The 23,805-nt window shown below is 37.5% G+C and overlaps 3 protein-coding genes across 4 annotated transcripts; 1 reads left to right on the top strand and 2 right to left on the bottom strand.

Moving 5' to 3' along the window:
- Positions 1–35: 35 nt before the first annotated feature.
- tradd (tnfrsf1a-associated via death domain) lies at positions 36–9,233 on the bottom strand. The gene is made up of 6 exons (XM_066647479.1): positions 9,082–9,233; positions 6,176–6,234; positions 5,879–6,032; positions 3,438–3,718; positions 1,867–1,993; positions 36–1,406 (listed from the first exon to the last, which is right to left on the bottom strand). The coding sequence occupies exons 2-6, from the start codon at positions 6,194–6,196 to the stop codon at positions 1,108–1,110; spliced, it is 882 nt and encodes a 293-aa protein (XP_066503576.1). The 5' UTR covers positions 6,197–6,234; positions 9,082–9,233; the 3' UTR covers positions 36–1,107.
- On the top strand, positions 8,781–13,556 carry fbxl8 (F-box and leucine-rich repeat protein 8). Of its 2 annotated transcripts, none has more exons than XR_010795738.1 (2): positions 8,781–9,262; positions 11,858–11,997. XR_010795738.1 is itself a non-coding variant. In XM_066647478.1 (2 exons), exons 1-2 carry the CDS (start codon positions 9,496–9,498, stop codon positions 12,822–12,824), a joined length of 1,104 nt encoding a protein of 367 aa, XP_066503575.1. In that variant the 5' UTR covers positions 9,305–9,495; the 3' UTR covers positions 12,825–13,556. The 2 variants fall into 2 exon arrangements, 1 of the variants encoding a protein (XP_066503575.1); XM_066647478.1 differs by lacking the exon at positions 8,781–9,262 and adding an exon at positions 9,305–9,632 and having other exon boundaries at positions 11,858–13,556.
- ogfod1 (2-oxoglutarate and iron-dependent oxygenase domain containing 1) lies at positions 13,345–23,673 on the bottom strand. Its single transcript, XM_066647477.1, has 13 exons — positions 23,513–23,673; positions 20,866–21,011; positions 20,721–20,767; positions 20,527–20,627; positions 20,308–20,424; positions 18,963–19,054; positions 18,655–18,783; positions 18,454–18,567; positions 17,897–17,976; positions 15,411–15,655; positions 14,466–14,582; positions 13,729–13,787; positions 13,345–13,543 (listed from the first exon to the last, which is right to left on the bottom strand). Exons 1-13 carry the CDS (start codon positions 23,667–23,669, stop codon positions 13,385–13,387), a joined length of 1,563 nt encoding a protein of 520 aa, XP_066503574.1. The 5' UTR covers positions 23,670–23,673; the 3' UTR covers positions 13,345–13,384.
- Between the last annotated feature and the right edge of the window lie 132 nt (positions 23,674–23,805).

Below are 23,805 nucleotides of genomic sequence, written 5' to 3'. Positions count from 1 at the left end.
AGAAAAAAAATCATGTTTACCCACCCCCAACCCCACACCCCAAAAAAGTGTGTACCGTATAAATCTAAATATTGATTAATGATGGTACACACAAGTCAGACATGGCATTGAAGAAACAGAAAATCTAATATTTTGTTTGGAACTATCACCTGGTCAAACATGATATGACCAAAGAGTTCTCTACCAATGAAGTAACAAAACAATTCAGGAAGGTTTCACATCTTTTCAAAAAGTGTACTGAAGGGATGAGCATTAAGACCTGTAATCAAACTTCCATCTATATAGCAAATTTTGTGGTGGTCCTTATGTACATTATGGAGCTTGAGAGAATAACTGTTCCACTGTCACAAGGTAAAAACCTGTTTTTATGCCCCTCTCCAAACTATGCCACAAAACAATGCTATGGCCAATGGTCTTTCTCCATCACTGTAGCGAGTGAAATATGACTATGTTCACATAACTGGGGAATCTTCAGAGCCCCAAGCCTGATTATGAGTGATTGATATAGACATCGACTTTCTTGACTGACTTTTCTTTTAATGTCATTATGTTTAGCCATGTTTCTGAACCAAATGAATAATATTCATTCATTCATTGCTTGTAAATTCCTTTGTCACAGTTTAAGTGTGTGAGAGACATGAGAAACCCTCCTCGCACCCTTGTTCAAGTCTACTTTTCCCTTTTGCTGTGTATAATGTGAACACAATAAAACTGATCAAATGATTTTTGTACATCCTTAGTCAGTCTCTTAATTCGTTTCTGCAATTCTGAAAAACACTTTCACTATTAAATTTGACCATATTTTATATTAAATTCAATCCATGCAGTTTAGTATTTTCCTTTTTGTTGATCAATGCATTCACATCATTGGGGAGGATATACAAATGATGCACTGAGCAAACTAAATACTTGTTGCAACAAACCTACATTTTAATGTCTATGCTTAAATAATGGAACCTGGAAACTGTAAGTAAAAAAAAAAAATTGGTGTCTTAAATTTAAAAAAAGAAACCACACCCCTGGGTACCAGTCTTAGACAAAAACATACACATACACATACACGTACACACACACACACACACACACACATTCATACATTCCAGTCTCTCAGTCTCGTGGCTGAATGTCCAACATGATTTCAGCCACACTGGTCAGCTTGCTCTCTTCCAGTGCACTGATGAGGCGTCCAAGCATTGCGCTCCGTCCCTCTGACTGGATGAAGCGTCCCAGCAGCTGATAAGCCTGTTCATAAAGCCCTTCCCTCTCATACTCATAGGCAAGATTGTCGATGGCATTCCCCTTCAGAGCCCTGCAGTTCTTCTGTAAGGCTCTACCAACTCGCTTCCAGTCCCGTCCCACATGAGCAGCAAAACGTTGCTGGTCTGCTGAGGTCAGTTGCCTATCACCTTTAAAATGATGTGGGGAAAAAAAAACATTATTTTTAAAAATGTGCCTAGTCAGAATTGAACAGAATTGAAATTGAGTGCTGAGTCTTCAGACTTATAGACTTCCAGTCAAAATGACCATAAGGATTATTTTGCAGTATCAGATAATGACAGGAAAAATGACTTTCAAAGTAAAAGGAGGCAGTATGTGCACCCCTAAAACAAATGAAGGATCATGTGTACATCCATCATTCAAAATTGGTGGAGGATGAGTACAAACAAAATTTTACTCCGCATGCAAATGCTGAAAATTATTCTATATCAAGATAACGACTTAAAGCACAAAAGTTGATATCAGAAAAATGGGTGGGTCACCTTTAGTGTTACTGAATGTATATGGGATCTTGAGAAGAGAAAACCAACATCTACAAGTTTGGAAGAACTGATAAGAAGCATAGAGAGTTAAATGCTTGATTCTCACCAAACACTCGTTTCTGGAAGGAGAAGCTATTTTTGGGCACTTCTTGCGGTGTCTGAATAGTTGGAGCATAGCTATTTTGTAGCTGCTGTTCAAGCTGTGTGACTTCATCGTCTCGCAAACGCACAGGCTACAAGAATCCAAAGAAACAAATTGCAACGTTTATTAGACTGAGATTTACTTAGTGATCTATTGAATGGTCCACTGTGTTTTGGCAAAGCCTTCTTAGCCATAGCACATTATACAGACCTGTCACAATAACAAATTTTGTGGTTTATATATTGTCCCAAAAATAAATGTGATAAATTACATGATTCAGTTTTTAAGTTTTTAATGTCACTGATTATCCTAATAAAAAAACATAAAACTAAATAAAATAACATGATTTTAATTCACCCTACTTTCACTCTGTTCTTCAGGAACATCAGATCAGCTTTGATTTAGGTGGTGGATCATTCTCAGTGCTGCAGTGACACTGATGAAGTGGTGATGTGTTAGTGTGTGCTGTGCTGTTACGAGTGGATCAGAAACAGCAGTGCTGCTGGAGTTTTTAAACACTGTGTCCACTAACTGTCCACTCTGTTAGACACACTTACCTCATTGGTCCACCTTGTAGATGTTAAGTCAGAGAGAATAGCTCTCCTGTTTCTGTACAGTTTGTGTTGGCCATCTTAAATAGTGGTCATATGACACTGCCCACAGATGCTGTTGGCTGGATATTTTTGGTTGGAGAACTATTCTCAGTCCAACGGTGACCCTGAGGGGTTTAAAAACTCCAGTAGCCCTGCTGTGTCTGATCCACTTTTACCAGCACAACATAAACTGACTCACTGCCACCATATCAATCACTGCATAGCTGAGAATGATCCATCATAAAAATGATATGTGGGTACTGGCCATTGAAGAACAGGGTGAAAGTGAGCAAGCAAAATATGCAGATTAACAGATGGACTACAGTGTGTAATTGTAGAACGACAAAACGCTCCTATATGTTCAGTGGAGTTAGTGAAAATAGAAACAATGAGGTGGTTTAAGTGTTTTATGAAAACGTAAATGTAAACATCTAAAAAGCCTTATTCCAAAAAGTATTAGGTGTCATGAAAAGCACACGTGTTCAGTTTCACCATAGAAATTGTGATGCAAACTGACAAATATTGAAATTATGTATCGTCGCTGTCCATAGAAAAACATGCCTCTCAAATATAGTAACTTTACAGAAGGAAAAAACATATTTAAGTAATTTTGGAGTATTTCTATTGGTCCATTCTTCATTAAATTTGCACAAAATGTGAAGCACAGCTGCTGTGTTCAAATGATGTAGTAAGCTAAGAATCCACAAAAATGGAGACACATGTTTATCTTTGGACCACAATGATATTCTAATATCTGTAGTCATGAAAGGTTTATATAGGTGTCACATAGATTTATGAATGAAAATCTACAGTAAGATGTTACCAAATAATTTAAGTTTTGCAAAAATAATATATAAATAAGATAATCAACAAGATGAAGGCACAGCCTACTGCCATGTCCTGGATGTACAGAAATATGTGCGAGAACAGTTGTGAGTCTACCTGAGACTGGTTTATATGTTGTAGGCAGAGCTCTGGGTTTTGAAGGTTGTGATCCAAGGTGTGTGTTCCAGCCTTCAGCATGGCTTCCATGGCAACCCCATCAGGGAGAGAGAGCAGACGTGAGGCATGTTGGGACAAAAACTGAAGAAGCGAGCCACAAGCGTAACTGTCCAGGAAGCGTTTACATTGAAGGGTGTTCATGAACTTCAGTTCCACTCCCAGGAAGGGATCAGCATCATGCAGCTTCAGGATTTCATACCCATCGAGACCACCTACAACATCTAATCCAGAGATCAACACAACCTATTGATGTCTTATTTATGAAATATCCCTAAAGTCATGATTAGGCAATAAAAAATACTACCCGTGCAGATAATTAACTGTCTAATTCAGTGGTTCTCAAACTGTGGCACACGTACCACTGGTGGTATGTGAAGCAACAAGAGGTAGTACGCTGAAAAATTTACTACTTAATTAAGGAGTTTATTAAAAACTGAAAATTTAAAGTTTTCATGTGTAAATTACATAAGGTTTCACAGTTTTCATAATTATGCCCTGATTAAATTCATTTGTGTTAATAAAAAATACAACGTGCTACACATACAGCGCAGCTGATTACGTCTGTAGGGTAACGGGAGAAAGCATTCCCCTGCTTTTTTCACAGGGAGAGAACATGACCCCCCAGTTTTTTTGAGAAATCTGTGTAAGACAGCCCAGTTTCAGCTGCTTACTGAACGTAAGTTAAAAACAGAGACCGACGTGAGTAGTCTGGAATTTATTACAAAAAAGGCAAAGTAGAATTGAGAAAAACAAGCAGAGACCAAGCCCGCGAAAAAGTAAATCCAGAGGCAAAATTAGAGAGAAACAAAACAAGAATTCTGTACCTGTGAAGACAAAATAGAAGAATGAAGGATAACAATGTGACATATAGCCTTTTAAAGCACATAACTGGTATTAAATTAATTTCTTTCATTCATTCATTATCTGTAAGTGCCTATTCGGTTCAGGGTTGCGGTGGGAACACTCCCTGGAGGGCCAGTCCTTCACAAGGCGACAAACACTCACACATTCACTCACACCTATGGACACTTTTGAGTCTCCAATCCACATAACAACATGCGTTTTTTGACCGTGGGAGAAAACCGGAGCACTCGGAGGAAACCCATGCGGATACGGGGGAAAACACACCAAACTCCTCACAGATTATCACCTGGAGCGGGACTTGAACCCACAACCTCCACTACCTGCTGCGCCACCGGGTCTCCTTAAATTGACTTCTTCTCATTTCTTTCAAATGCTTATTTCCCATAAATGTTATGTTATCAAAAATATATAATTGTGTTTAAAACATTCTATCTATATTTTTTTGTAATAATTTTAGAATTATTTTGTGTAAAGCATGCAAATTTATTTATATATATATATAAATAAACACAACAAAAACATGCATAAATTACAGAAAGATTTGGCCTTATACCCTCAGAACAGAGAAAGAACCAGGGATGCCAGGGATGTACATGTTTCTGTGGTAAGCCTCATAGGTGGTACTTGGAGGTTTAGGTTAGACAATGGGTGGTACTTTGTCTAAAATGTTTGAGAACCACTGGCCTAACTAACTGTATAGACATATTTTATTAACACAATTTTATCTAACCCAGAAAATTACTACAAATAGAATCTCCAAAAAGTGTAATCATATTTATACGTATGAAAAATTGTGTAGCAACAGGTCAGTTACTGTCTCTGATTTTGCATCTACAAGGTGGACCAACGAGGTAGGTATGTCTAACAGGGTGGACAGTGAGTGAACATGGTGTTTAAAAAACTCAAGCATGTCTGCTGTGTCTGATCCACTCATATCAACACAACACACACTAACACCACCACCGTGTCAGTGTCAATGCAGCACTGAGAATGATCCAATACCCAAATCAATCATGCTCTGTGGTGGTCTACAAAATGCTCCTGTATGGTGAGTATTTTTAGGACTTGAAGTAAAATTATGTAAACATCAGAGAATTCTGCAGTCCACTCATCTGCCTAGGGTCTTTAATAAACTTACAATGAACCCTAATAATAAGCCCTTACAATAAAAAAACACAAACAATAACACTGCCTATATAAATTCTTTGTTAAATTATATGCCCCCTTGACTTAACAGTTTCAGTCCTTTCTGGTAGGAGTTGTACCTCTGTCTATTTCAGTACTTCACCAGCTGTGCCAAATTAAAAACTGAGATTGAAATCTGATGTCTGTGGCAACAGTCACAAAGAGACATCCTACAGTTAACTTTCTAGAATGTAGGAGTGTCAATGTTTTCTGTCTCAAGAGATAGGACTGGTGCTGTTTAAGGTGATACCAAGTATAACATTTCTTAGGAGCTCACATTATTGATCTTACCCAGAAAACAAACAAACACACACATATATTTTAATACATACCTGTAAGTGTCAGTTTGATAACCTTGAATACCCTGAATTTCCCATGTTGGTCTTTGTAGAAGGTGAGCAGATCAGATTCTGGATTGCAACACCGCAAGAAGAGGACAACACACCCAGACCATGCACAATTATCTGAGCTGTTCACAGCCATCTTCTGCAACCCAGGGAAACAAACAGTAGCAAACTCTCAAAATAAATAGAGTATTATTAAACACTATTATTAAGATACATACACATTTCAGTGCTAACAGTGAACAGAGCCACTGATTTCAAATAACATTTATAAACTATGCATACCGTGTTTTCAATACTGTCCATTTCCTGACCATCCCAAACGCCTCTACTCCTCTCAGTATCTGTAGATAGATCAAATAAGTGTTTGAGTCAAATTAACACATCTACAATCTAATACGCCTTATGTATACAATATTAATAGACACATAAAATATCTTAGTTACTCCTTATTTTTAAATTTCTCTTTTTACATTTTTCCACATTTTAATGCCATGACCATTTACGATTAGAAAAAAAGGCCATAAAGTTTTACTGAGCTAAACTGCACCCAATATAATTACATACAAACACTACATTACATATATTTTATAGTGCCCATGTACCACCAACTTGTTTCTAAAGAGATTATTTTCATTCATTTATGTTGCCCACTGCCAATTCTTAATATAAATCTAGCAGTAGGTGAATTTGGACACAATTTAGTGTTAATCCAGGTTAATGTTAATGCTTATGACTAGAATTAAACCTCTAAATGTGAAATAGATAATATTTATTTCTGATTAGAATTCCTGAGTGGCCACAGCCACTTGGGAGTCCAGGAGAGCAAAACTGTCTTCTTGTTGAATTTGCAGGATGGCCTACTCTCTCCTGCATTACTCACAGCAATGCTAGCCACTGCACAAGTCTGTTAGCTGTTTTTTATTAGCAGTGAGTATTATAGTCCTTGTTTGTGAAGCTGTCTGGTGTTTTAGCATTAGCAGCAGAAAAAGAAGCATTTGAGTTTAATGTCTTAGAGGAAGCATGTGTTTGTCGTTATCCACCAACTTTGTTGGCACTGTATGATTAAGAATGTACTAGCTAGTGGGTAGCAATGGCAATGTCTAAATTGGAATGAAAATTGGAAACAATGTATATTATCATAACAAAAAACTACAGACAGTGAATGAACAGGAAGCAGGAGGCAGAAGAGAAACATAAAAAGAAAAACAAAAAAATTTTCACTACAGAAATTGCTGACATTGACATTTGAATTCAGGGAGGGAAAAAAATTGGGTGTTATATGTGGTTTGTAAGCATTGGATGGACTGCTAAAATGTAATCAATAATGTTTCCACAATATTCCAAAACAAATGATGGATATTCCAAGAAGACAACATGAAATGCATCTTAGCTCATTAAGTAAAATGTGTACAAGATTTAAAGTCAACAGATGTGTGAACAGCAGTGAAGTAGGTGCACGTACAGGTTCTTCTCTATGATAAAGAAGTCTTCAAGACACAACCAAATACTGACAATCACTGTGAACCTTCAGCGTGAATATCCAATTTTGCCTTCATTTTTGGTTAATATTACAACTATTGAGCAATTATTCTTGACAGTACACTGTTTTTTAAATTTCTTAAAATAACTATGTCCCATATATTCTCTACTGCTGTCATGACATCATCCACAGATTGTATTTTTCTTCTCCCATTTTGCTGCAGTAATGGTCTTTACTCTTTGGTGAAGCCTTTACAGTAGTTAGTTGAACATTTCTGTGAGGTTTTGATGTTCTTTTGATTTGAAGAATGAGGCCTGGCAGTGTCTTGCTGAAACAAACTTTTACTTCCCAGTACAGGCCTTGGTGGCCCCATGCTTTTCTAAAATCGAACGATATGCCTCCACATCAGTGGTACTTTTTAAACATATACAAATCACCCATGCTGTGACTTCATCTATTGCTGATGACAGTCTAGTGGTCCATTTCATGTTTAGCACAGACAACTTTATACTTGTTTTTCCAAAAAACAAGCAAAAACACTGAATTTTCTGACTACCACAGGTATTTCCACTGTCTTTCGGAACTCCTGAGATGAGCTTAAGACCAGAGAGCTTTGCATTAAATGTGTATGGTTTGTCTTTGTTTAATAGACTTCCACATTGTATTTCTTGATGCACTGGTGGACTGTGTTAAATCCACGTGTCTATATATGTCAGTTTTTCAAGAACATTTGTCTGAGGACTTTGAAGTCATTCTCATTCAACAGTGTTGTCCAGTCTTACTCTACATGGACTGAGATTTCTCCAAATTGCCTGAATCTTTAAAAATATTAAGTTTGGCACGTAGTGAAATTCTTTCAAACAAACAAACAAACAAATAAATAAATAAAAAAGCCATGACCCATTATTGCTTGCAAACTTTTATAAACTTTCCATTCATATTTTGCACTGTCCATATTGTTTTGGAGTGTATTGCAGGCATTAAACTCAAAACTGGCCACTATTTAAAAATACAATCAACTTAGTTAGTGAAAACACTGGCCACCCCAATTCTTTGTATTTTTCTGTAATATAAAGAATTAAAAATAACTTATTTTTAATATTAATTGTATTGTAAATGCCACAACTTTTCTGGATACAGGTTTGTAAGTTTGAACTAGCAGGAAAAGGTGTCTACAAACAATTGGACATGTTGTATGTCACCACCCTGTCACTAAATTTAAAAAAAAATTGCCTCATACACTCTTCAGAAAAAACGAACTAAAACCGCATTTATTATCTGGAAACATTCATCAAAGAACAAACCATTTCCCATCTGCAGCTACATAGCCGTTTCCCTGTCCGGAAATGTACGTGTTTGCTAACTGGGTCAGTTGTCTTTTGAGTGAAGGAAACTGAAGTGAGCAGGAGGAGAAGGTAATGGAACGTGACCTACCAATGTTGGGCACTTTCGTCACATGATAAACCTTAACTTTGAAAACTTTTGAGGGTAGTACCGAATTTGGACACACGAGAATAAGATAGCACTTTCTGAATTAAAAACTAAACGCTTGTTAAATCACAGCTGATAGTCCTGCTGCTAGCCATAACAACCTCACGTTTTAGCTAACCCAAAAAACTTGTAAATCATATTTGTTTCATGGGAACTTTACTCAGCTTATGACAATTCAGAATTGATTTAGTCAAATTGGATTTTACTACTTACGTACCGGTGTAAAAGGGTCTTGTCCGCGCGTTATATCGGGAAAACGAGTCACGAAAGAAGCTTTTCAGAAAAAAAACACGTCGGGGGGAAAAAAAGTGTCTAAGTTGGTGGACATTGAAACACGCCCACACCAACACTCGATGAATTCTGATTGGCTGAGTCGACGGGGTGCCGCACGTTGATTGGTGAGTTCTTCTGCTTCTTCACGTTTCTGGCAGTTTAACAACGGAACTCGTGCTGTAAGAGGAAGTAGAGAAAAACAGTTGATTATTTTTGAAGCAGAGAAACTCAGCTACTGCAGGACGCTCCGGTGTTCAAACACTGTTTAAAAGACAATATTTCTTAAACAGATCTTTTAAGAATGAACTGACAATAACGGATATAATTTCTTACGGCAGAAAAATATATATGTAAGGAAATGGACCTCCCAGAGGAGATCCTTGCCCATATTTTCTCTTTCTTGCCGCTAAAAGACAAATATAATGCCTTCTGTGTGTGTAAAACATGGTCCAGTATCATGGAATATCCCAGTGTATGGGCGCACACTGAAGTCAGGTGAGTAAATGTCAGGTGTCAGATGAAGCATTGTCAGCTAACATACACTTTAAGCCCATTAAAGGCTCTATATATTTCTGTTTTGTTTTATTGTCGGTGTAAAAGAATTCAGTGACAATATTTCCTGACTAGTTTCCAAATTCAGTTTACTCATGACTATAATAGTAGACCTAAATTACAATTAAACTAGCTAAAATATAGAGCTAGGTGTTGTTTATGATATAAAATTTAAGTTTTTCTATAATGATTCATATAATCCTTGGCTGACACTCACTCAGCTATTTCACTAGACACAAAAAAAATGTTTGTTTACTAGTTCAACTTCTGGCTTTGTGAAAATATTTTAATTAATTGCATATATATATATATATATATATATATATATATATATATATATATATATATATATATATATATGCGCTCCAAGGACCTGGAAGTTGTGGTGACTGTCTGTGAGGAGTTTGGTTTGTTGTCAGCGTGGGTTCCCTCTGGGTGCTCCGGTTTCCTCCCACGTGGATTGGTGTGAGTGAATGTGTGAGTGTGTGTTGCCCTGTGAAGGACTGGCGCCCCTTCCAGAGTGTGCTCCTGCCTTGCGCCCAGTGACTCCGTACCCACCGCGACCCTGAATTGGATAAGCGGTTAGAGACATTCATTCATTCGTTATCTGTAACCTCTTATCCAGTTCAGGGTCGCGGTGGGTCCATAGCCTACCTGGAATCATTGGGCGCAAGGCAGGAATAAACCCTGGAGGGGGCGCCAGTCCTTCACAGGGCAACACACACATTCACTCACACACTCACACCTATGGACACTTTTGAGTCGCCAATCCACCTACCAACGTGTGTTTTTGGACTGTGGGAGGAAACCAGAGCAATATATGTAATATGTATATAAATTATCCATAAAATTTTGAAAACTTGGATAAAACCTGTGATTTTGTTAATAGCCTTGAACCATTATTTAACTTACAAAAGTACAAAGAAAAGATGTCCACATATTTTAATTACAATGTTCTCAAACATTTCACAGCTTTATATTGTATAGGACAAATTTGTGCTGCCAAAACTGCTCTGAGGTGGGCTCCCATGGATCGAACATTTTTTGGATTTGGAGGCCAAGTCAGCACCTTAAACCTTTTTTCATGAACCCTTCCAGAATAATTTCTGTGGTGTGGCAGGGCACAATATCCAATCACTGCCATTAGGGTTGTAGTCGGAAGAAAATGTGAATTTGATTAGATCAGACCACCTTCCATTGCACAGCAGCTCTTGTGGGATGTTGCTCTCAAAATGCTCTGTGAGCCTTAAGTGCCTATGACATATTTGGGACCACTTTCAGTAGATACTACTCACTGCATACAGGGAAAACCCCACAAGACACACATTTTTGGAGAAGCAGTTGTCTAGTCATCATTGTTTGGTTAAGCATTGTTTGTATCTGTCTAGCTCACAACTAACCAGTAAAAAGTGAATTTCATGATCAAGTCTTTCATTTCTTGCCCCTTTCATCCATGCCAAGTTTTGAGTCTGGGTAGCACAAAGAACTCAATCATTTTACACAATTGACAACTGCCTTGGAATTGGGTTCAGTTTTCTTCCCAGAATTTTGTTTTAACATTCTGAGGTTGGTTTGAGATGATTAGAGAAGCCAAGAAAATTGAAATATGAGATTGAATTTTTATTTTTACTTTTCACCTCTATTGGGGTCAAGTTTTCTTTCAATTTGCCATGTGCCACAGCCTTTTAAGGTTTGTAAGCACTCTATTACCTGCACACTAACTAGCATTTTTAGACCTGTGTCAATATTTGTTTTAGATATTCATAGTACAGGACTTTTCCTTAATTGATTCCTTTCTTGATCTAGGAAAAAATGGCAATAATTACATTTTTAATTTTTGTTTTTGGAGGTATGTTTCACAAAGCTAGCATGTTCAGCTTTTAAATATATGCATACACCCTATAGGTATTATATACACACATGCTAATATATACTACTCATGTATTTAAGAATTGAATGTTCTATTGTGATATAATACAATGGCAATGTACCATATAATACAAAGTGTGTGGCATTATATTTTGTTGGAATACAATTGGTTTACATCATACATAGGTGCTAAGCATCATGTAACATGTATGAAAACCTTTTTTATGGCCTTTGTACTTTAAACTATTGTAGTATGTGGTTTGTAACAAATCCAAAGCTTCTATCTCTCCTCCTCTCAGGTGTGAGTCGGAAGCAAGCATCCCTCAGGGTTTCTCCACTTTTCTGCCATTGATTAGACACTTGAGGCTGAGCGTGTGTGTGGATGAGGCTGGTGCTCGGAAGATTGGACTCTGGGTGCTGCGTCAGGCTTTTGCTGGGGGAGATGGACGGCTGCAGGCGTTGTGTGTGAACTGCTTAAGCACCCCGCCCCTTTTCTACGCCGGGCAGGACCTGCTTCAGGGTTTGCTGGACGTACTGACAAACGGCTCATCACTCACAGAGCTCGACCTGAGAGGCATTCCCTTCACCCTGAGTGATGCCTTTGTGAAGGGCGTGGCTTCACTTTGCCCTGCCCTTCGGTCCCTCTTTATTAATAATAAATCACTGGTGTGTGGTGTTGTGGCTGGAACGGTGAGGGAAGTGCTGAAACTGTGCCCGGTCTTGAACACTATAGGGTTGTTCCAAGCAAGCTTGTCCCAAGATGTCTTCGAAGAACTGCTGTTGCCCCAGAGACCGCCACTTAAGCGGCTTGAGCTGCGGTGCGAGCGGTCGCTTAAATATGCCACGCCTCTTACTGACCAAATATGGGCAAAGGTGAGACAGAGGCATCCAGCCTTAGCTGTTGACCTTGAGCTGGACCACACACTTCCAGAGCTGCACGTTCCAGCCGTGCTGCAGCCCAGCATCCCTGTAAGGCAGTTACATCTGCTCACCTGGACGTGGCTCCTGGACGAGGTGAGGTTGGTGGGGCATAGTTACGCAAATACACTTGAAGCCCTGGAAGTGCAGACCACACCCTCCAAGGAGCTCAATGATGCACTGGTTTACTTGGCAAAACAGTGTACAAGATTAAGGGAGGTACACTGCTACTGTGTGGTCTCACCTGAGGTCATAACAGCCTTTCGCACATACTGCCCTCAGCTGTGCAGGTACACCCTCAAGACTCGCAAAGAGCCACACCCATGGACCTACACCATACTCAAATAAGTAAATTGTAGAGTACATATATATGGTAAATTGAGATTATAAAATGAACTATGTGTGTAGTGGCAAGTCATTTAAAGTTTTTGGCTAATCTGTGTATGATAAGAGACCAATCATACCCTACAGAAATCTGAAAGACTACTCATTTTGTCCATTTTAGCCTGCACTTCCACTAACTTTATGCTTAACTAGTGAGAATAAAAATGTGCAGAATGCAATATTGATACTCCACCTAAGAGCACGGAAAAGTGTAATGTGACTGATTCAGCTGACATGTTGGAACTCTGGAAATGTCTGACCAGACCTCAATCTCAATTTGTAAAAATCTGATAAAATATTAAAATGCACCCAGTTCATGAAAGGCTGACCAAGAGTGAGGGATCTCTAATCATAAGGAATCTAATTAACACCCATTAAATCAAGGAAATCTTTTATCTTGTGGTATATGTTGGTCAAACAAGCTTAAAAATATGCTGTCAAGTTTAACATGTATAAATAACAGTAAAACGTACAGTGTAAAGTATTTTTGGCTGATTTGGCTCTTTATTGACATCCGGTCATTTTCATTCATAGTAAGTGAAGGAGAAATCATATAACGCTGAGTCCTTCTGGTCAGGGTGCTGGACAGTGCTGCTGTGATTGAGGTGTTTGACGAACTTCAGAGTTTCTCTGTCTCTGAACACTAGAGCCAGGGAATTGTCTTCTGGATATACAGTTAGAAGCTGTAAAAATACATAATGCAGAATTTAAAACAAATTTCATTAATCCTATGCAAAGTAGTTAATAATTATATACTGATATGATGTGTTAGTATTTTTAGTGCTTACCACCTTGCATACAGCTCACATGTGATTCTGCATTGGAAAATAATAGAATTTTGAGATTACTACATGAAGTGATCACTGACCTCTTCATCTTCATCATGTGCAATATAGGAAGTAAAGCCTCCAAACTCTGCTTTCCACCCTGTAACAAAAAATGATTTAAAAATTAATAATTTAAAAAACTGCTCTTCAATCTAGTGCAGAATCTGTAGGGAAAATCACTGCAAATCATAGCTGCACAATATATTGTTTGTTAATAATTACTGTGGTGTGGGCTTTTGCAATACTGTTTTTCAGGATTCAACATGAAAAAGTAATTTAACAAATAAATTATTTTGGTCAGTATAACACATGCAGATCTTTAAACATGTCAGGTTATTAATTTATTTGAGCATTTTTGATGTGTGTACCACAGGTTTGATCTGATGGACAATCGTAATATATCACTTTACGTACAAGTACTTTCGTTGCGATTGTCAATCGAGTTTCTGGCTGTGTGATCCCTCAAATTAAATTAGCAATTGTATGTTTCAAAAAATTTGTTTGTAACCCTTCAAGAGTTATTTTTTGTGTGTTAACTGAGTACTCTGCCGTACTTTGTGACATACAGGACATAAGTCAAAAAGAGTAGGGTTAAAAACCAACTGCTTTACTGTAGTTTTAATAATTTGAAAATGACTGCTCTATTAGCATAACCATAAAGAAAAAGCTGAATTCTAAACCCACAATTGCTAACCTCACTTTAAACTGTGTAGCATCTACAACTGAATCAACAAAAAACCCAACTATTGTACAAAGAAGCCCCTGTTCTGCGTGTTACCTGTGCAGCCCACATGAAGCAGCAGGTCCAGTGCAAACTCCCTTTTCACAGAATCATGCAGTAGCGTGTAATCACCATGTGTCCAGCGACGCAGTTCACCAGCACATGTTGGAGGGCCTGAAACACACAAATAGTAGTAGTAGTGGTAGTATGCCAACCGACAAACTCATAACTGCTAACACATCATCAATTTTGTACCCGGGGTTATGTGTTTTAATCAAGGCTCAGAGGGAGCTCATTTCCAGTTAATGAGCATATATGATATGAGCAGGACAAATTCCCTGCAGTCTGACTGGGTGGGGGGAAATCCCATCCAAAATATACATACATACATAAAAATGAGACATCAAAACAAACAACCCCCCTCCCCCACCCAAAAAAAGCCAATATGTAGGCCAGTCTAATATAATTCAGAATTTGGTTTCCCAAACAGGGATGAAGCATAGTCCTAAACTACACAGCATTTTGGATTGTGATTTTTAAACTGAAAGGAGGATATAGTCCAGGACTAGACATAATGCTGTCTGGAAAACATCCCCAAAATGTGACTTAGTCAGATTAAGTCAGACTTCATTTGGGGATTTTTTTTCAATTGGGTTTTACAAGAATGTCTTTTCCCATCCTGTGTACACACATTTGCTTTGTTACCAGGACAAGTGTGGCTATACCTGACTAGAGTTTGACAATACAAATTGGTTTTGGTCACTTTTTTGTTTATTTATTTTAATGTGAATGCTATATAAAAAATTGATTTAATCATCAAATACAATTTGCCCTGTGGGGTTTATATTCATTGTTTTTACATAATTTAGTTTGATGCTTCTTATGTGTATAACATAAGCATGGCATCTTAATTGACACATGGGATTAAAAAGGTTTAAGATATCAGGAACTAATAAATAAATATAAAAAAAACCCAGATAAATACGTAAAAGAAAGACACACCTTTGTTTTTTTTCTCAGCTGATGAAGAAGCACTAGTGCCTAGACCTGGGTTGTTTATCTCTTCCTCTGCATCACTCTCTTCACTGTTCTTTTCACTACCACTCTCCTCACCTCCCTCTGCAAGGTAGTGCAGCGAGAGACCTGTGAGGTTAGAGAGCAGGAGGAAGAATGGCTCGGAAGAGAAAAAATCCCAGCACTCCTTTAGACACGATGGCATTTCCTTAGGTTCTGCATACGAGTAGCACCTACATATAGACAGAGATACACAACGTGTCCAAAAGTTTGTAGATACTAATTATTGAAGATATCTAGAACTTAGCGTCCAGTACCTAACTCCTAAATATAGCTTGGCTGAATGTCAAAAAATACATTCCAACTCATAGCTTAAAGCTTTCACTAAAGGGTAGAAGCTACTAATGTAGCAAAGGTGAAACAAAAATGGTGAGCATGAATGGCCTTGAGAAATTCAAAGAATTCATCTTTGAGCTAGCCTGGCTTGACTTTCATTCATATATTCATCGTCTGTAACCACTCATCCACTGCAGGGTCATAGTGGGTCTTAAGACAATCCCAGAATCATTTGGCACAAGGTGGGAACACACCCTCACAGACTGTCATCCAGAGTGGGTATCGAACCCAGGACCCTGGAGCTGTGTGACAGCAACACTACCATTTGTGCCACCATGCCAAATTTTATACATTTAATGGATGTGCCCAAATTTGTCCATTCCAAGTTTTCTTTGTTCCACATCTTTGTGCTCACTGGGAACTGTCTATTAACTACCATTAAATTTTACAGAAAATACTGGATAAGTATGTGTCCACACAGCATGTGTTGGCCATAAACACACAGCTTAATTAATCTCCATAGAATCTTTTATAGCACTTTCAACAAAATGGAATGATTTGGAGCAACTGCACAGGAATCTATGCTCATAATACCTAGTGCCAAGTGTGGGCTAGAGGCTATAAAGCCTTCGGGCTGTGGAGCATTGAATCACAGTCCATGGAGTCATAAAGCTCCAGCCAATACTTTGGGGTAGAAGTAGAGTGATATTTTGTGATCTAGAACATTACTCATATATCTATTGTAGAACCACCCCAGGAAAGTAGAGGATGTTACTGGAGCAAAAGATTCCCTATTAACAAATATCTTCAATTTCATAATAAATGTTGCAATAGTGAGAGTCTACAAACCAAGAATGCAGTAAGATCTTTTGGGTTCTTACACATATTATATTATTTGTAAAAGTAAAACATACTAGAAAATTAGAAATAAACTTATAAAGGGTATTTTGAGAGACCATTAAAACTTTCTGCCAACAGATACGTGATGATCACTGTAACCAATTACACCATTGATTCCAGTCACCTTTGGGTGTGTATTATAAAACGTGCAGCATAAAATTGTTGGAAATGCACTACAGTACATCCCTTACTGACCCACTTTGACAGAGCTCAAATGAATCCTTGTATAATCTCCCCTCAAACACCCCTCCTGGAGCCTACCATTACTGTCTAAATGACCGGTGAAAAACTAAAAACAATACAACTTCCAATTCCCATTAGTATTTTATATTACCGACTCTTAATTTAGTTTAAGAGTACCATTTTGTATCCCAGTTGTGTCTAAAAATCGTTTTGCCCCAAAAAAAATTGTTATCAAGCTAACAGAACTCAAGCTGTAACTCCACTAACACAGAATGGCTAGACTGGAAACGTTTACAGAGTGGAGGACAAAACGGTCGATGTTTTTATCACTGCCAATGTTGAGTCAATTAGTGATGAATCTTAAAAATGCAGTTTACACTGTAATGCAATGTAGTGCTGGCAAAATGTGCAAATCAATATCACGATTAACTGAATATTTTACCTCAATTACAATTAATGAACAATAATTTTGTTTTTGTTCACTGATGAGGCTAGTACAGTAAATATATTAAAACTGCAATACATTTTCTATTGTTGCTGGGCACTTGTTAGTTTTTTTTTAGCCATGCACTGTTCATATTTGTTGATGTGATTGTGTTCGAGCATTGAAACAGATTGGTAGTATTAACTTAGTTCGCTGAAAATGTTTTTGTTACCGTTTTTCATTTAGTTCTTTATGTTCAGTGTAATATTCACTATAGTCAAAACATGTCTAAAGGTCAGACACAGCATTTTTCTTTAGTACAAGTTGCTTGAGTTGCTCATTTTGCTGCTGTGTTTAGGTTCTCCTCCATGTTGCAGACTGAATGGGGCAGAATCACGTGACTACATGCATGGTAGTATGGTTTTAAGGGTGCAGTACATAAACATACAGTGGAAGACATTCATAGAAAAAAAACATATTAAAAGAAAACTAATATAATCATTACTGGCAAGATTACATCAATGAGAATTTCAAAATGTGGACTTTAATTATTAAAATGGCAATGGGACAAAGATGAGAAAATCTAAATACTCCTGCAAGATTTGTGAAGATCTTATATTTAGTTTCTCACCTCTTATTAGGTGGCCCTCTCCTCACCCACTGGATTTCAGCCAATCGTAAAGCATCACGTACTTGGTTAAATTTCTCCTCCTAAATTGAAGAAGGAACAAACATAAATTAACACACCAGCCAAAATCAATCCATCAGTGACATTTTAAGGAATGTCCATATCTCCATGCATAGTACATATGCTACATTTCTGAATTCTCTGTATATTTAGTCTCCTCTAATGCACTTGCCCTTATATTTTGAAACAGCCTTAGGGCTCATTGAGAAAAGAGTGCTGGATGAATCACATACTTGCAAAATTAAAAATAAATCTGCACTTAATTATTTAGGTTTTATACTTTCCCCATGGCACGTGCCTGTGCATGTGAGTAAAATGCTCATAGAGGAGGGTTCCTCTACTTTATACATTATTTTTTGTAGCAGAATCTAGTCAGTGAGGGATGAAATATCTTTCTCTTCAGGTATCTATAATGACACCATACAAGTTTCAATTCAATTATAGTATGATCAATTTCTGTACATTGTACATTATACACATGTTGTGTGACACTAACTCACCTGTAGAAAGTTTTTGAGGCGAATTTCTGAAGTGTCCTCAAACTCTTGCTGCACTTGTGCCTGGTATAAGGGATCCATGTAGGTCTCATTCACCCACTCAAATAATACATTTTCCTAAACATATTTAAACATCATAACTCAAAATGCCACGTCATTAAACAGTGTTTGGTTTGGAGCATCATGTGACATATTCTCACTTACATCTCTTGGGATATGTGTGTGATGGGAAATTGTGGGCTCAATGTAACATGGGGGTCTGGGCAGGGAGGGGCCGTGAAACCACCCACTGAGGGACAAACGGCACTTCCCTTCAGCAAGGACTTCTGACACCTGAGAGACAAAGAGGTATTTCTGTAGAACTGAATGGGAACGTGTGCAGAAAACGGCAATAAGCAAGCACACACATCACGGATACATTTACAGTTCAATGAAATTCAAGCCTAAATGAATTATGAATGAACAAATATCTGAACATGTTCTGGGTATATGTGTGTCAGCGTCAAACTTACCTGATGGAAGGAGACAGGAGACACCTCAAAAAACATCAGTGTGTTCCAACAGGGCAGCAAAGACTTTACTACACTCACTGGCTGATAATGCTCTACAAGCCAAAACACAAATTTAATTAACAAAGTAAAAGAATACTGCATTTCAAACAATGACACTGTGCCCTTTTATTCAATCTAAGGCTAGTAAATATGAATGCAAAAATCTAAATCATGATATTCTGATTAAAAATATTAATCATGGTATACCAAGTAGTAAGAAACAAATGCATTTCCCATTAAAAAATGAAAGAGAATATTTTTACTGGTCACATTCTGATTGTTTCCTATAGATCTATAGAGGGTTTATGGTTGACTTGTATTACAATCCATTGTATTAACTTAAAATTAAGTGGTGTTTAATAGAATATATCACTAGACTCATTACTGAGAGTCAGAATCCACAAAAAAATCCCCAAAAGTAAGTGTTACCTATTTATTATTACTTACTTTGATTAACCAATTCTCAAATTGCAGACTTTTTCATGAATACATTTTATGTCTTGAAAAGCCAAGAGCAAGTATGAGTCAAAGAGTTTCCAAAAAAAGATACATATGGGACATAAAGTTAGTCAATGTAATGAAGATAGCAACAATATACTCAGCAAAGTGTGTTGTGATGGCTGTGATTTATGTAATAAAAATTATTTCCCACCCATACATATAGCTCATATAAAAGTATGAACTGGTTCAGAAAATATGTACTTTTTCAACAATAATAATTATTCATTATAATTTGTTTTACTGTTCTGTGCAAAAGCAAGATATCATATTTATCTATTTATTCTTTTTTTTAGTGTAAAGAAAACATCAATTTAACAGACATTTTCAAAGAAGCCTTAATAACTAAATATAATATTGGTGATACTGAATCACAACGTTTAGTCTTACAAGTTGGTTGGATTTTCTACTTCTCACAGTCAAGGTAATCATGTTATATATATGATACATTTTCAACTTTTCTGATGTTTTCTGTGTTATAACACTCTCCAAGATCTGGAACAATTACCTTATAAAGCAACACAGAAAATGCATATAGGAAAACAGTTTCCTATGATCTCCATTAGGCTTACAGTTAAGGGTGTAAATATAGGTCTTTTCCAACAGTTACCAATAAAATACAGCCTAAACTTAAGACTTTGTTTTTGGGAAAATCTAAACACACCATTAGGTGTTTTAGACAGGACATAGAATCAAACTACTTGAATGCTGATTGAATGGCACCTGTTATTAAGAACATTTTTACCTTATGCATGTGCTTTTTGCAGAGAACTGTTTTTTGAAGTGTTATTCATTCAAACAAACTCACCATCAACGCTGTATAAGTCCAGTGTTCCTCCATCACTTAAATCCCATGGAGGTACCAGGTAAAGGATGAATGCTACCCTCCGCCCCTCCAGTTCATCATCATGACACAGCAACACATCTGTGGAAAGAAGACAGAAGGGATAAAAGGAAATGACACCAGTTGCACACGTTTTCATCACCCATGACCTTCTGGCTCTCAAGGGGTTGATGGTTAGATTACCTGTGTGTTCATATTTAGCACAGGATATGTCAACCGTAGGCTCTAAATCCACTCCTAAGACCTGAGACATCCATGAGCGAAACTGCACAAAAATAAGTGACCTGGCACAAAGATATACACACACAAATTATTCTTAAATACAGAAACAACACACAATCCAAGGCACCTAATAACGTATTCAAACGGCAACATACCTTATCTCAGAAATGTGATGTTCTTTTCTCTTCTTCAAGTCATCAGACTGTAAAAGAACCAGTTCATAATTAACATCTCTAGGTAAGTTCACAGATTCACACTCAATTCGCAGCATGAAATAAAGGTGCAAAAATGAGCAGGTACCTGCTGGAATTTGTACAGATCGTTGGACTTGCAGTTAAAATTAAGCTGGAGTAGTTCATCACGAAGGCTCTGTACAAAACTGTCGTTCTGGACAAAATTTCTGATCTTACAGTGTGGGAAGGGTTCACAGTCCAGCTCCACGTTGCCTGGACACAGATGAGATGGACGAGGTTTGAATGAGAATCAAGTAGGGGTTAATTGGTTCAAGGACTGGCTGGTGAATGACTGGTGATATTCTAACCTCACATTAGAGCATCATTATTAACTGAGAGTGAACTGATCTATAATTATAAAAATCTCCTTGGGGTTTCACTATTAGGGCTGAAAAATACATTATTATAATATCGCTATTGCAGTTTTTGAAAGAGTGCAATTTTTATTATAGACTTGTCATTCATTCATTCATTCATTCATCTTCTGTAACAGCTTCATACTGTTCAGAGATGCTGTGGGTCCAGAGCACAATGGACACAAAGCCAGCCCATCACAAGGCATCACCCACTGACACAGTCACTCTCACACACACAAATATGGGCAACAGTGCACAGCCAATCCACCTATGAATGTGTATTTTTGGATTGTGGGAGGAAACTGGAGCACCCAGAGAAAACCCATGCAGACACAAAGAGAACAAACCTTCACAGACAAGGCTCCTCTCAGAACCCCATTCACACATGCACAGTAACTCAAATATTCTGGACTTTACCCAAAAGATCTGTATGTTTGAACGCAAACATATGTAACATTTATCCAAGACTTTATCCTACTAGTGCTCTAGTACAAATCTGGGTAATGTCCAAGTGAGTGCATGTGTGAATAGAGCGGCTAATGTTTCAGAGAATCATACTGTATCTACTGCATGAGCTGCACATGGACATCCCATACCTAAAGCACGCTGAACATTTCCAGTTGTGAGGTTGCTTTTGACACAGAAAAGCTCTCACTGTGTTCTACATGTGTGACCTGACCTGATTCTCTATAGTTCATATGTGAGAATGGCTAGACAGTTACCCGAGGCAGGGCTGGAACCCATAACCCAAGGACCCTGAACAGCATGGCAGTGAAACTACTTAACACAATAACACACAGCTTGTGAACTGCATGTAAATGAGTCAGACCAATCAGAAAAAAAAAAAAAAACAATCTACTGTATCATCCCATCATTTACTTGATCTAAAATGGACCTTAATGGAGAAAAAGGAAAATTAGAAAAACTTTAAATGGAACCTACATAAATAAATGTATTATAATAAGATTTAGATTTTTTTTCTCCAGAGTACTGTAACAAAGCAAGGGATTATTTTTATTTTGTTTAATTTCCAGTTATTGTGACCTATTGTATTTGTTTTTATAATTATAATTACAGTTGTAATATTCATTCATTCATTCATTTTCTGTACCCGCTTATAAGGTTCAGAATAGTGGTGAGGCCAGAGCTTACCTGGAATCTCTGGGCACAAGGTGGGAACAAACCCTGGAGGGGGTGCCAGTCATTTGCAGGGCGAGACACGCTCACATTCACACCTAAAGACAGTTTTGAGTAGCCAATCCACCTGCCAATGTGTGTTTTTGGACCATGGAAACCGGAGCACCCGGAGGAAACCGACAGGCTGAACACAAACTCATCACAGGCTGTCACTCAGAGTGGGGTTTGAACCCATAACCCCAGGATCCTGGAGCTGTGTGACAGCAGGATAATACCAAAAGATGTTTACCAATGTTTCAACAATATTGAAGTCTAAACTACCACAGTGCATTTTAGGTTGAACCAATTTACATTGAAAGTGTTACTGAGAGCGGGGAAAATTAAAATATTTCATTTAGGGTTATGAATGACTTCCTTATGTAATGCACATTGTTTTTTAAATATAAGTAAAAATAGAGTGCTATTAATTCTACTACGAATTTCTACATCAAAATATGTAGCTACTACAAAATCCAAAAGATTTTAAAAAGATGTCAGTTGGATAAGCAAAGTTTGTAGAATTAAAACATCCTCTCAATTTAATAAATAAGTTCCTGAATTTAAAAGAAATTCATTCTTTTGGTTTAATATATCTCACTTTAAAAATGTATTCCCTCAATTTAGTAAGTCAATCTCTCAATTTAACAGTGAATAATTCCTAATTCCATTTGACTTTTTGCAGAAATTATTTACTGTTTTGAGGGAATTAATTGATTCAGCTTCAAATTTTGAAAGTTTCATAAGACTAAATAAAAATGGTGGTCTAAATAAAGATGCGATTCTGTACTAGACTTATTTTAAACATGGCTGTCCAAACGTGGGGGACCCGATCTATGGCGCATATAATGATTCTTTCAGGGACAAAACAACATGATTCCTTACACTGCACTGAGAAGTGAAAAAAATAGTATTACAACAACAACAACAATAATAATTACTTGCCACTTATTTGTGGGAAAACAACGTATTGCCCCTTTTACTGCAATAAAACAAACTTAGACCAAAAACGTATTACACTAGTGTCAGTCTTATACGCCTGCAGACTTCAGGAATTGTTATAACCCGAGTTTTAAACCGGCAAGTTGTGTTTTCACGTGGTTAAACACGGTTTGTGTAGAGCAGTAGTAATAAACAAGAGCCTGTCTCCAGTCACACGTGTGACAGAGAAGTTAATGAACCAACCCCGAGAGAAACTCCTCTTCCTCTCCCAAGCTTCTTTCATTCCATCCCGTATCTCAGTGTCCTCCAAGTCCGGATTAATACCGGGGCTCTCGCCGCGTTTATCCTTTTTACTACATTTCTCTGTGTTTTTATCACTCGACCGCCTCTTAGCAGACATACTTCAGACCATGTCGCGCTTTTATGACGCAATCACAACAAACGTTGAAAAGTTTTTGCTCTGTTCAGCATCTGGACCATTTTTTTTTACATTTACGTTTGAAGCTAATTATTACTTTCCACATTTTCTATTGAAA

This window comes from Hoplias malabaricus, chromosome 16 (assembly GCF_029633855.1).
Source record: "Hoplias malabaricus isolate fHopMal1 chromosome 16, fHopMal1.hap1, whole genome shotgun sequence".
NCBI classification, from domain to species: Eukaryota; Metazoa; Chordata; class Actinopteri; order Characiformes; family Erythrinidae; genus Hoplias; species Hoplias malabaricus.
Note: the sequence above shows the minus strand (reverse complement) of the source record. Positions and strands in the feature narration are given on the sequence as shown.